At 39.7% G+C, this 14806-nt stretch overlaps 1 protein-coding gene across 1 annotated transcript in view; it reads right to left on the reverse strand.

Annotated features, from left to right (window-relative positions):
* The window catches only part of TPO (thyroid peroxidase), a 123678-nt gene that overhangs the window by 63396 nt on the left and 45476 nt on the right, over nt 1–14806 (reverse strand). Inside the window, exon 6 of the mRNA XM_053286033.1 lies at nt 1645–1903. Within this exon, the coding sequence (XP_053142008.1) occupies nt 1645–1903 (259 nt within the window). The remainder of the gene's footprint in view (nt 1–1644; nt 1904–14806) is intronic.

The raw sequence follows: 14806 nt of genomic DNA on the forward strand, positions 1-14806 counted from the left end.
AGTCAGAGGGCTGCAGGCCACCTCCAGACTCAAAGGCAGGATGCCTCTGAGTACCAGTTGCAGAGGAGTAACAGCAGGAGAGAGGGCATGCCCTCAGCTCTTGTCTATAGGCTTCCAGTGGCATCTGGTGGGCCACTGTGTGAAACAGGATGCTGGACTAGATGGGCATTGGGCCTGATCCAGCAGGGCTGTTCTTATGTAGAGGATTCAGAGGCCTGCTGAAGAAGGTCCATGCAGAGAGAGTTCATGTGGGCTGCTTATTTAATAAATCTAATAAATCTAAATCTAATTTAATAAATCTAATAAATAAATAATATTTGTTAGACCTATCTTTACTATTTTCAGGCTTTCAAGAAGGGGAGACAGAAACAGACTGTATCTTAATGTCGGAGCATAGAAAGAACACTAAACAAGCCAACAACAACACCAAATGAAAAACCTCTGTTTGAACACATGAGTCTGAGCAAGTCTCTGCAAGCTATTTATTTATTTATTTATTTATTTATTTGTTTGTTTATTTATTTATTTATTTATTTATTTAGCAAATTCTGTTGTTTGTGTTAAGAAAGAAACTTTAAAATGCAAAGTTATCATTTAATTGTTGTTATGACTGTGCTTCATTTATATGGAAAGTTAAAGAAATCTCACAAGGCAGGATTACACTTCCAATTGTATAATAACCCATATGTAATATAAAGTGTTATACAACACTGCCTTTGCACAACAAGGGGAAGCAACATATATGGTCTGAGGAAGAGGTTTCACATCAGGAGGCATGCTACAGGTTGTACAAGAACACCTTGTTGCAGAAGCGCAATACTAGTTTGGAATGCTCCCAACTGAGTGGAACTAGCTAGTGCACACTATTGCACTAGTGCAACATTTTTAGTCCAGATGTCAGTCATGGGTCATAAACAGATAAAATCATTCTTTCTGAGAGACTTTTTATTTGTTCAGGAACAGTGTTTGTTACTTCAGGTTTTTTCTTCTGATGAGGAGCTGCAGCTCAAAACATGTCGGGACCTCAGAATAAAGTATTTATTTTGCACCAGTGGAACTTTTGTCTTTGTCTTTGTTTTTTTTAATCCAACCATGATGCCTTAAAGCTATTAAAACCTTGTATTGAATTTTGTTAAGCAAATGCTAAACATATCAAGCAGATTAGGTTTTTAAAAAATAATTTATAAAAAAACAAATTGGAATTCTCTAGACATAATATTTGCAGCATGCTTGTGATACTACATGTCTTTTTATTTGATAATTTTCTAATAAACAGTTCATTATATGTTAGAAATCTATTAAAGCAATCGAAGTATAGAAGTTTTGGTTATTTCTTAAAGTCACAGAAACTTTGCTATCTCTTGTCCTCAAGTTGCAATTTATTCTACTTGCCTGGCTTACTACAAAATGTAGAGATATGGATACTTTTTTTAAAAAAAAGTTAGACCCTTTTACAAAGCTAGTGAAGAAGAACAAAACGTCACAGGACTTGTTCTTTATACACTGTTCAGCAGTTTGAACAACAAAGGAATTAAACAAAATGTTCCTGATTTTTACAAGAATGCAATTAGTAATAGCTGTACGACAATCATATTTTAAAAGCTGTAATCATGCTACAGGAAGTACCTGTAGAAGAAGAAGTACCTTCTTTAATGAGTCTCCAGGGAGTAAAGAAAGCTTCATGCAGCTGAAGATTAGGAAGACTGGGGTCACTTTGATACTGTGCATTGAGTCTCTTTATTGTTGGATGAATTGCAGCATGAGCAAAGCGAAAAGCTGCTGTAGAGAACACATTGGCTACTGTGGGATCCATTGTGTGATTGTAGCCTTTATAAGGGCCAATGAATTTGTTGAAAGCATTTGTGCCAATGATTTTTGGGATGTAGTCTCTTATGGTAATAATCTGGGGGCGGGAAACCTTGAATTATAGATCAGGCAGTACTTATAGAATAAATAATAATAATAGATTGCAAGAAGCCTTTAGTGTGAGGCAGTCATTCAATGAGACCAAACCTTCAATACTGGAGGTTGTGCTTGGCCTTGTCTCCTCATATACTAGGACATCCATTATCAACAAGAGCCAAACTACATAATATTCTCAAACAGAGCTCACATTTGCAATAATACATGTTCTTCAGTGCTCTCTAACTTATGTTTGTACATCTGCTTGAGGATTCCAGTGAAATGAGCTTGTACAAGATGCATGGACAATTCCACTTCGCAACTCAAACCACACATGTATGAACCACCAGACGTAAACATAGATCGGACAATGACACCATTGTTGACATTATAAATTAGGAAAAATTGACACAACCCATTCAAATGACAATTTTATATTAACAGATATCCCATAACATGTTAAGCTAGTGGGTCAGGAACAGCTGTCTCACAGTAATATTATGTGGTGGGTCATGGGCAGTGTTCCCTGTACAGGGAGTCCCAGATATTGTTGACTACAACTTCCAGCATTCCCAACCATAGGCCATTGTAGTTGGGGATGATGGGAGCTGTAGTCAACAACATTTGGGAATCTCTGTTACAGGGATCACATGTAAATCTGCGACTGATGTGGCTTAAAACCACATCACATGCTTGAAATTCTGTAAGATCCTAGTGATATAAAAAGTTTGCCCAGAACACAACTTGTAAGGCTGCAATCCTAAGCATGCATATTTGGAAATCAATCCCATGTAAATTGGCAGGAGTTATGTTCAATTAAAAAACATGACTAGGGTCATGGTGTAAGAGGATTTTTATATCTAATAGACCTTGGGAAAGACGTTAAAAAGTTCATCTCAGTTTCTGAGAGTTAGTGTAGTATAGCGGCGAAGACAATGCACTATGAATGAGGGACTCCCTGGTGTGAATCTCATCTTTGACATGAACACATGAGGTAGCTTCAGGCAATTCAGCTTCAGCCTCCTCTCCCCGTCCCCCAAAGGGGGGATTCCCCTCCTCTGGAATATGGGAATACCATATGGAACGTTAAAGAGTTGTTGCAAGGATCACAAGATATACTGTATATACTTTGAAAATTTGGAAGTGTTAGTGGTTAGAGTGTTAGACTAGGACCGGGAAGACTCGAGTTCGAATCCCCATTCAACCATGAAACTCCCGGGTGACTCTGGGCCAGTCATGTAGCTCTCAACCTAACCTACCTCACAGAGTTGTTGTGAGGATAAAAATAAGCATGAGCTCCTCGGAGGAAAAGCGGGTTATAAATGTAAAAAATAACTAATTAAAATAAAATAAATGCATTATTATTATTTCTTGTTTACACAGTCAGACAGGTGTTATTGACTGGTTTGTTTTATCCAGACATCGAGTCCTTCCCAAGGACCTGGGATGGCTGAATTTTATTATCATTGTTGTTGCTGTTATTATAGATGATGATGATGATGATGATGATGATGATGATATTGTGGTTGGACAACAAAAGAGCTAAACCTCAGCATGACAGCATCCTTTCCCTGCAGTGGGAAATTGTGTGAAAGTAGTTTCCTCCTATGACAGTTAGTTGGTCTCACCTACTTTTCAGAGAGGAGAAAGGTAACCACAGCAAGCCTGGACAGGTCTCAAAACATTGAGAGTGCTTCACAGCAGTCTTATGAACTGCAGAGAGGGCAGTGAGAAAATAAGTTGATTATACGCTTTAGTGCTGTGCAGAGGTGCTCTTACCCCTGAACTTTGGGGCCGAAATCCAGGGCTTCCACTCACAACTATGCAAGCAGAGCATACTGGAAGCAAGTAATAGGGATTTACATGAACAGTTTGATATCAAACTGGCACACACTGAATCGGGCCAATTCAGCGGCTTGATCGTGAATCGAACAGGGGCCGGTTTGGTCTACAATCAAACTGAACCAAGTCCTCATCAGATTCCCCTTTACAAGTATTGCCACCCTAACCGCTGAACTGGTTTGATTGAATGGACTGGATCTGGAAGTTGGTTCAACTGAACCAGTTTGGCAGAACACGGTTTGGTTTGAATTCGATTCAAATTCAAACCGAACTGCTATTTTGGCTTTGTGTACACCCCTAGCAAATAAACTCATATAAGAAAGCAGCAAAGCCTCTGTTCCTGCATCAGATTCCTCTAAATAGTTTCACCTTTAACCAATTCTTTCACACACTCAGGCTCCAGTTATTCACAGCTGTCTCTGTCCCTCCCCTAAATTTATATTACACTCATTTTGAAAGCGCTACATTGGCTGCCCATTTGTTTTTGTGTCCAATTCAAGGTGCTGCTTTTGACCTTTAAAGTCAAAACCATGGTTTGGTCCCTGGATATCTGAGGGACTACCTGCTCCCCGCTTGAGAAGCTCATTGGAGGGGGCTCTGCTCCGTGTGCTGACAATGAGGGAGGCTCGGCTATCATGCATGTGGGATGGGGCCTTCTTAGTTATTGCCCCCAGATTTTGGAATGCTCTCCTGGTGGGCATCCACTCCTCAGTCTCCATCACAGTTTTTAGAAAACAAGTGAAATCTTGGCTTTATACCCAGGCTTTTATATGAGTGTTGTTTTTGTTGCTGCTGCTCTGTATTTTATGGTCTCGTGTATGTTTTTTAAACTTTTAATGAGATTTGTATTTTTATATTCTGATTTAATATTGTTATTGTGTAACTGTTTTATATTGTTTTAAATGTTTTGTAAACTGCCTTGAGATTGTTTTAATGAAAGGCAGCGTAAAAATCTAACAATAAATGAACAAACTCTGATAGGTGTCATATTCTAAAAGTTGGGGCAATGGAAAAAATTATGACTCTTTGATCAAATTCCTGATCACCATCAGGTAACTTTTCAATAAAGCCATAGTGATATATTCATTCTCCATAAGCAAGACAGCCCATATATAATAACAGTGCAAAAACTCCCCATAGGCATCTTGTTCTTGATTCTATTATTAGTCATATGCTTTTGACAGCAAGCTTCTTTCCTGTATGTAATAATGACAAGATTTTAAGATAACTTGCTCACAAAACTCCATTTGAAAGATCCATCTTTACCTATCTTTAGCCTCCTAAAATCTTGCAGTTTGTTATAGAAATGCTGATAAGTGTTCTCTAGCAAATGCTTTTATAATGTAATAGGCTTATTGAAGCATACAGAAAAAGCTTATAAGTAATACTAGTCAAAAAGAGAGGAAATGATATATTGCAATTGATAAAATGAAAACTGCATTGCAGATTTAAGATTACATTGGACTTAATAAAGCATAATGGGATGAATATGAAGTATAAGGAACTAATAAAATACATGAGAGGTTTGATATAATATGCAATAAACTGAACGGACAAATACTCTATACACTTTGATATAGTGCATATTGAAAACTCTGGCAGGGATAAAATAGTTTCATCAGATAATGTGTTTCAGCATTTGGGGTGGGGGGGGTGGATTTTTTTTTTTTAAACACCAAAAAGACAAGTTCTAATAAGCTACAGAAGATCTGGTCCTCTCCAAGCTGCTGGAATACATTCTAGATAGATAGGCTAGCTTGGCTTCCTGCCTCATTACTTTCGGCTCTCAGTTATGCTCTTTGCAAATTAACCATGCTTAGGCAGCAAAAGTGGCTACCTGAAATATGACAGATGATTAAGAAGCTGCACATCTGATTTTCCGTTTGCCTAGACAATGCCTGCCAAATCATTAGATCTGCTTGATATACAAACATACAGTAGATGCCACTTAAGCTCATTTGCTGAGAGTAATCAAACACTTTGGGGCTGGCAATAGTTAGGACTCACTTCTGCTACAATCAAGCTATTCCAAATATATCCCTGGTATTATTTCTGGTGTGAGAACTAGGAATTCTGCCACGTCACCCATGCTTCTAACTGTACACTCACCTGCTTGATGACATAAAATTAATAAATAGTGTCTGAACTAGGGATGTGCATGGAACCGGCTGGCCTGGTCTGGTTCAAGCCTGAACCAGACTCAAACCCGATCGGGCCAGTTCAGTCTGGCACCCCGTTGAACCACCCCCCAAAATTTGGTTTGGTGGGGGGGGAGAGGTTGTGAATGTTTTTCAGTGTAAAAATTTTTTTAAAAATTTTTTACCTTACCCCCTTCCGGGGAGTTACTGGAGGTGGTGGTGGGTGTGCAGAGGTCCCCTTCCCCCCACCGACTTTCTTTATGTCCCTTCCTCCCGCCCCACTCTCTCTTGCCCTCCCCTCCCCCCTCTCTCACCCTCCTGCCCCAGTCTCTCCTGCCCTCCCTTCCCTCCCCTGCTCCTCTCTCCTGCCCTCCCCCTCTCCCCCTGCCCCACCCTCTCTTGCCCTCCCTCCCCCTCCCCCTGCTCCTCTTTCCTGTCCTTCCCCTCTCCCCCCTGCCCCACTCTCTCTTGCCCTCCCTCCTGCTCCACTCTCTCTTGCCCTCCCCCCAATCTCTTACCCTCCCCCCTGCACATACACATACAAATGTGCACGTACATACAAAGACAATGAGGTTCTACACGCAATCAATGTGTAGAGCCTCGTGGGGTTATGTGGGGAGAGCGGGCTTAGCAGTCGATTGTTGCTAGGCGGCTGGATCAGTGGCTGTTTCAGTCAGGTGGTTTTCTTATAAAGAAATATATAAAGTGGTGGTTTTCTTATATTTAGCAGGGCTAGAGCAACTAACCCTATCCAACCTCAGTATAGCATCCCTCCAGTGGCTGTTGCTGGTATCTGCCTTATGTTTCTCTTTAGACTGTGAGCCCTTTGGGGACAGGGGACCATCTTATGTATATATTATTTGTTTTTCTGTGTAAATTGCTTTGAAAACTTTGGTTGAAGAGTAGTATATAAATATTCCTAGTAGTAGTAGAAGTAAATATCAGGAGTACGGACAGCTCTCAAACTGAGTAGGAGGCATCTCCTACCCTTGTAATCATTGTGTCAACTGCCCTGTTACTGTAAGTGGACAATCTCTTCTTCTGAAAGCTTACTGAGATTATTTAATACTCATCCTGATTATAACTGAGCAAAATAATGTAATCACTATTTAACAAACAGACCCTCAAGCTGTTATCTTGTGAAAAAAACTGAGTAATTCCCTGCTTGTTTTTAAGCAGATCCTAACTAGCTGGAGCTAATTGTATCCCTTCAATACTGGTCTTCTCTTCTTTTCATACAATATTTCCCCAAGGCTTGAGATAAGTTCTTATATGGAATAAGCCTGCAAAATATCTAACATTTGGTTCTATTACAGGCCAGAGACTGAACTAATGGATCTACTAGAATGATCTGGCTGCCCCTTTAAATTAGCAGGACTTGCCACACTGGGCACAATTTAAGACTATGCCTTACTACCAAAGGGAAAAGAACGTCCATATTCAGCTGCCTTTGTTGCAAGAAATGGTCTGTATTGTGCCTTGGAGACACTCAGTCCTAAGAAAAGGAATAAACAACCGTCACCTTTACAACAGAATTGTGACCTGAATTGAGCAGATCCAACTGAAAGGAAGGCAAACTGAATAGCCTGGAATAGAAATTGAAAGTCTACTGCGAGCAGCCTGCAGAGTGATCATCAGTGCAACAAGTGCCATGGAAACTAAAGGAGCTTGGTCTGGGAGAGCAAACTAAGGGCCAGGTTGCCCTTATCTTTTATAAATTAAATGAGAAACCGGATGAAGTTAAGATTATATCTTTAGTAGACAGTCTTCCTGATGGAAATGTGTAAACAAAATGAGCACTCAAGCTCCCTGCGGCAAAAACAAAATACCCAAATGTCAGGTTCAGTGTTCTGGTTCAGTGCAATGCTCAGAATCACGATGGTTTCAATCTGCTCTGCGTTGCTCCTCTACAACCTTCCTTTAGACAACCTCCACTTATTTTGTTGCCACAGTACTGCTTGATGGGCTGGGCTCTCTTTTATTTTGAAATTCTACATGCAAGAGAGCCAATTAAAAATAACTCATTCAAACCCATTTGAATTTCTCTCCCAATCTGAATCTATATGTATTTAGGGATGCAGTTTAGGGTTTTTTTAAAAAAATACCTCAAAACTCATCTGTTTCGAGAGGTTTTTCAATCATTTTAATTATAAATTGATGGACTTTTTAATTGTGTGATATCTTATTCTGTGCTGTATTTTATTTGGGTTTTTTTTAAAAAAAATTTATATTACTTTTACTGTTCTGAGCTGCCACAAGCAGCATTGTACTGGAGGGGTGGGATATAAATATTTTAAACAAACAAACACAGAATTCCTTCTATACATCTCAAGCTACATTTCCCAGTGGCCTTCTCCCACATGGCTGTGCTGTACATAAGCATTGCAGTCCACATGCATGGGTGGAATGAGTGAGTCTTTCTGGTCCTAATGGCATGTTGCTGGGACGGAGAGTGCCAACTGGATGGGGAAGACCAATCTGATCTCTTTATGCAAAAAACCATGTGCTCATAACAACTGGGTGGTATAGAAACTTAATAGTTTCTTGTATGCAACTCATTGTGTGTGTGTATGGCGGGCGGGGGGTGGTCAGTCTTATGGATGTGCATATTCCACAGTAGTCAATGGGCTTTCCCAGACAGCAAGCTTCACCGTGGGATTTTTGCAGGGCTTTAATGTGAGTTCAACCTTGCCTTCCAAAATCTACACAAAAAGTCGATTTTTTTACTCCAATCGGGCTACATTTTAACACACAATGAAAAGCCTGAATTGTGTGTGACGTGCTCCCTGATAGCTCCCAGGGACTTTGGGGTAAATTTGGCTGATATGTGAACACATACCTCCATTCTGGAGGAGGTGTGAACTAAAAGCCGGGTGTGAAAAAAAATGGGAATAAAATACTCAAAAGCTTATGGAGGAGGATTGATAGCAAGAAATAATCAACATAACTTGACAGCTTCTCAAGTTGTCTCAGAAAGAATATGAAAAAGAAAAGAAAATATCAAGTATTCTGAAATTCTATTTAGAGATTAGGGACATTACGGCTGAATTACATGGCTTCATGGTGGTCTTGTGGGATTAAATACACAGCAAGCTATAGCAAGATTAAATGCACAGTCAGCTTTGCTGATCCACCACTTATCCCCAACAATAGACCAAAATAGTAGGGTCCAGATGGATGGCACACTTCCCAAAGAGATGTTCCACAAACCTTTGCCTCACATGATATTTCTTTACACTTTGCTGATTTAGAGCTAAAGTATCAGTCCAACAGGATGGAAACAGGATGTGGACATAGTCCTAAGACACTGGAGAAATACTATCCTTTTATATTAATTTCCCCATATATTTAAAAAGTGATATTACTACTGTCCTTTACAAGGTTGTTGTGAATGATTGGATAGATGAAACCACTCTATCAATTCTTGCCAACATTATTCTAGATGAAAAAAATATATTTTCATTACTGCCACTTTTTTCTCAAATCATTTTAAACAGTTGTTTAAAATGCTTATAAATATTCACTTTTTTAAAGCTTTGTATATGTGTATGCAAAAAGTGAGCAAATGTATGTACCTTTCCCCCTCTTTTGGTACTATTGGTTTTGTTGTTGTTGTTGGTTTTGTTTTGGTTTTTTTGGTTGGGATTTTTTTTTTTTTGACATTTATGTTTTCAGCTTCCCAAGTTATTTCCCCCCCAAGGTTATAGTTACTGTGGAAGAATTTTTAGAATGGAAACGCTTGGGCAACTTTAACTGTAGAGGCTGCTGAAGCTTTAGCTATAATATTCCATAATCTAAATAGCCTAGTTGCATATCTACATGAAATGTGTGTCCCTGAACTGACTAGATCCACTCCAACTCATTTTGAATGTGCCACCAGCTTATCTCATTAATCTGTGATACTCAGACAGATGATGAGTAGCCCAGAGTCATACACAGAAAATGCCTTTGGAAACAATTTTGTCTAAGGGCATGATGCGTCTGATTCCAAGCCACTAACATTTGAGTGCCCAGAAGCACAGTGTGCATGGTTTTTCAGATTTGTTCTCTGCTAACTACTGCCAAAAACCATTCCAAACCTTTCAAGGCGATTATTATAAAGCAAACAGCATATTTAAGACAGAGGGACTTGCACAGTCCGTCTGGAGAAGCTATATGGAAGATTTATGTTCAGGCTGGTTAAAAGGTTTTTATTAAGATTAAATGAAGTGTTCAGGTTTTTTTCTACTCTAGCTAGAAATCTCATGTAGAAATTTGTTCAGCTTCATAAAAGACATAACTTACGTATTCTGATATTAGATTCTGAATGGGGGAATCATTCAGGAGATATTTTTACTATAAATGTGGCCTCTGTTAATGGCCATATTCCTCTTCCTAAAGCTGACATATTCCTCTTCTTAAAGCTTCCTAAAGCTCTACTTGTGGTCAAAATATCTGTTTCTGGGAACAGGAATTAGGGTTTGCCAAGTTATTTGGGTGGGACAGCATATACATGTTTTCCCCCTATGATTCCTCAGCATAGATTTTTCTATGCTTTGATCTGATGAGGAGGCAGAGTATTCCTCCAATTACATACAGGTGCTAGAGCCAATAGAATACCCTCCCCCCTCCTTTTTTAAAAAAACTAGGGTTTTCCCCTCTTTATGCTACTCCTGCTATCTGTACCACGACCTTGGCCCCCAGTGAGGCACTACCTTGGTGTGTTTGTGGGGCTTGTGTGCTCTGAGGAATGTGAGAGCTATGCCAGCGGTCCAACCATACTGGACAGGTCTCACCAGAGGAGCCAGACAAAGAGTGCCTCTCCCATCAACAATATGGTGAGACGTAACTTTAATAAATCTATACCGGATTGGTTGTTGCCCGGGTCAACAAGGACCACACCAGGTGCTGGAGTCCCTGGACATCTGGTGGCAAGTGGGCAACAGGACTCAGGATCTTCAGTTGAGCAACCAGGGCTGGAGACTGCAAGGTTACTGGAAGAAACATCACTTCACCGGAAAAAAAATATGAAAAACGCCAACAAGGAAATAATGATCTGCTATGACAAGTCTAGTCCAACTAGAACAGGTTATTTAAAAAGAATGTTCCAGATTTGGAAAGAGAAGCATCCAGATACAGAAATAAAAGAACAAAGGCTAGCAGACCAGAGAAGATTCATAATAAGAAATAAAGTATTCACAGGAGTTGAGCTGGAAGAACTGCAAAGAGCAACACAGGCTCAAGATATGGAAGAAGAATTACCACCAACTTAAGAAGTTGCTCAGGCGCAGGTGGAGGAGGAGGTGTTGGAAATAGAGGATGCCACTGTTGCTGAACTGTTTCAAAATCAAAACCAGGCAACCTCCCCTTTGCCTTCACCTCAAAAACCCAAATGCTGTTTAACAGAAAAGCAACAAGAACTAAAGCAAAAACTAACTGAGCACATGAACCAACCAACCACCAGGGTTCGACTTCCAGCTCTAAAAAGAGCTGCCAAAAAACAACTTGCTCAGGCATTAAAAGATGTCAATGCTGCACTTGCAGAAATAACAACCAATAATTTGCGAGAAACAAACCAACTAATGTACAGTGCAGCAGCAATAACACAAGAGCTCGGATATAAGATCAGTGGACCTGTAAAAAAAGAAAGCAGTACATCACCTAAATGGAAGATTAGATTAGAAAATAAAATCTCCAGGCTTAGATCAGATGCTAGTAAATTGAAAGATATGAAAGACAAGAAGCTGAAGAATGAAAACACCAAATAGTATCTGATCCAAAAATACCACCTAGATTCAAGGAGAATTAGAGAAGTCCTGGAAATAATAAAGCAGCAAATAACAGCAGTGTCAAAGAAGATTAGCAGGTGTTAAGCCAGAATTACACAAAACAGGCAGAATCTCCAATTCCAGTCGAATCAGAGACGTTTCTACCAAAGCACAGAAGGAGAAACTGCAAGAAACATACAAACACCAAATAAAGAAGAAACAGTGCAATTTTGGGGGAAATTATGGGACAACCCAATAGATTATAATAAATAAGCAGGCTGGGTGAAAGAGGTCAAAAAATGTAACCAACAAATGCGAGACCTAATAATAACACCAGAATTAATAAGTGAAAGAGCAAAGAAAATTAAAAATTGGACTGCGACAGGCAACAATGAACTGCATGGCTTTTGGCTTAAACACCTAACAAGCCTTCATAAACAACTATCAAAACAGTTCAATCACATTTTGCAAGGTGGTAATATTGAACAATGGCTAACAACTGGGAAAACTCATCTCATCATGAAAGACCCAGCAAAAGGTGCAGTTCCAAGTAATTATAGACCGATAACCTGCCTGCCAACCATGTTCAAATTATTAACTGGAATAATAGGAGATGAAATGATGCAACACTTATTAACTAACAAACAGCTTCCAGTTGAACAGAAAGGAAATTGCCCAAACACCAGAGGCACAAAAGACCAGCTGCTGATTGACAAAATGATTTTAGAAAATTGCAAGAGAAGAAAAACCAATCTAAGTGTTGCATGGATTGACTACAAGAAAGCCTTCGATTCATTGCCTCACACATGGATACTAAAATGTTTAGAAACAACTGGTGTCAGCAAAAACATTCAGATATTTATTTTAAAAAGCAATGAGCATGTGGAGTACAGAGTTAACAATCAATGGCAAGACACTTGGACAGGTTAGCATTAGAAGAGGCATTTTCCAAGGGGACTCACTATCCCCTCTGTTGTTTGTAATCGCCATGACCCCACTTTCACAAATACTAAACAAAACAGGCCTCGGATACCAAACATCTAAAACATCAAGTCAAATCAACCATCTGCTGTACATGGACAATCTGAAGTTGTATGGAAAGTCCCAGTCGGAAATCAAATCACTGCTAAGCACTGTCTGTATATTCAGTAGTGATATAGCAATGGAGTTTGGAGTAGACAAGTGTGCTGCATTATTAATGAAGAGAGGGAAAATAAGAAAAACAGAAGGAATAGAACTGCCCAATGGAAGCAACATCAAGAACCTGGAAGAGAAAGAACATTACAAATACTTGGGCATTCTCCAGGCTGATAACATCGCACACACTGAAGTTAAAAGAAAAATTGGAAGTGAATACATCAGGAGAGTTAGAAAAATCCTCAAGTCCATACTCAATGGCGGGAACACCATACAAGCCATAAACACCTGGGTTATACCTGTTATCAGATACACTGCAGGAATAATAGTCTGGACCCAGGCTGAGCTAGAGACGCTAGATCGTAAGACCAGGAAAATCATGACCATCAATCATGCTCTGCACCCCCGCAGTGATGTCGACAGGCTATACCTCCCTCGCAGCTCAGGCGGAAGAGGAATGCTGCAAGTCCATCAAACAGTCGAGCAGGAGAAAAGAGGCCTTGAAGAATATATCAAGGACAGTGAAGAAGATGCACTTCAGATGATCAATAATGAGAAACTATTCAACACCAATGAAAGAAAGCAGGCCTACAAGAAAGAACAAGTCAAGAACCGAGCAGAAAAATGGAGAAATAAGCCCCTGCATGGTCAATATTTGCACAATATAAGTGGAAAATCAGACATCACCAAGACCTGGCAATGGCTTAAGAATGGCAACTTGAAGAAAGAAACAGAGGGTTTAATACTGGCTGCGCAAGAACAGGCACCAAGAACAAATGCAATAAGAGCAAAAGTCAAAAAATCCACAACAAACAGCAAGTGCTGCCTTTGTAAAGAAGCAGATGAAACAGTGGACCACCTAATCAGCTGTTGTAAAAAGATCGCACAAACTGACTACAAATAAAGGCATGACAAGGTAGCAGGGATGATACACTGGAATATCTGCAAAAAAGACAAGCTAGCTGTAGTCAAAAATTGGTGGGACCATAAAATTGAAAAAGTTGAAGAAAATGAAGATGCAAAAATATTATGGGATTTCCGACTACAAACAGACAAACATCTGCCACACAATACACCAGATATAACTGTAGTTGAAAAGAAAGAAAAAACAAGTTGAAATAATCAACATAGCAATACCAGGGGATAGCAGAATAGAAGAAAAAGAAATAGATAAAATCACCAAATACAAAGATTTACAAATTGAAATTGAAAGGCTGTGTCAGAAAAAGACCCAAATAATCCCAGTGGTAATTGGCGCCCTGGGTGCAGTTCCAAAAGACCTTGAAGAGCACCTCAACACCATAGGGGCCACAGAAATCACCATCAGCCAATTACAAAAAGCAGCTTTACTGGGAACAGCCTATATTCTGCGACGATATCTATAACAACAGCAACAACATTGACAATAAATGCAGCCATCCCAGGTCCTTGGGCAGGACTCAATGTCTGGATAAAACAAACCAGTCAATAACACCTGTCTGACTGGGTAAATAAATTAATAATAATAATAATAATAATAATAATAATAATAATAATAAGTGTTTGATCATAGCTTTTAAGGTTTTGGTCTGGAGTATGAATAGCATCACCATCTGTAGTTTTCTGTATGCAAGGCTCAGATTGTTTCTTCTACCTTGACTAAGGAATTCTACCTGGGGGAAAGTCTGGGAATCTATAGCTTATCAAAGTGTTCAAGCACTAGTTCCTCTGAGCGATGTATTAGTGTAATTGGATAGGGCTGTGTGCAGACCGGTTGTTGCAGTTTGGTCCAAATCTGGATGGAATTTGGACCAAACCGCAGGTCCCCGAACTGGTTTGGTCAAACACACTGGTTGGGCTGGTCAGGTCACCAAACTGGCTTGAAGTGGTTTGAGATTGAACTACTCGAACTGGTCCGGTTTGTGGTGGACCAGTTCATTGTTGAACCAGTCCATGCACACCCCTACAATTAGATCAGTGCAGCTGAGTGCACATAAGGATCCAATTCAAAGTGCTGGTTCTCACCTTTAAAGCCCTTCAGAGCTTAGCACCTACTTACCT

The sequence above is a fragment of the Hemicordylus capensis genome, chromosome 1 (assembly GCF_027244095.1).
Source record: "Hemicordylus capensis ecotype Gifberg chromosome 1, rHemCap1.1.pri, whole genome shotgun sequence".
Classification (NCBI taxonomy): domain Eukaryota; kingdom Metazoa; phylum Chordata; class Lepidosauria; order Squamata; family Cordylidae; genus Hemicordylus; species Hemicordylus capensis.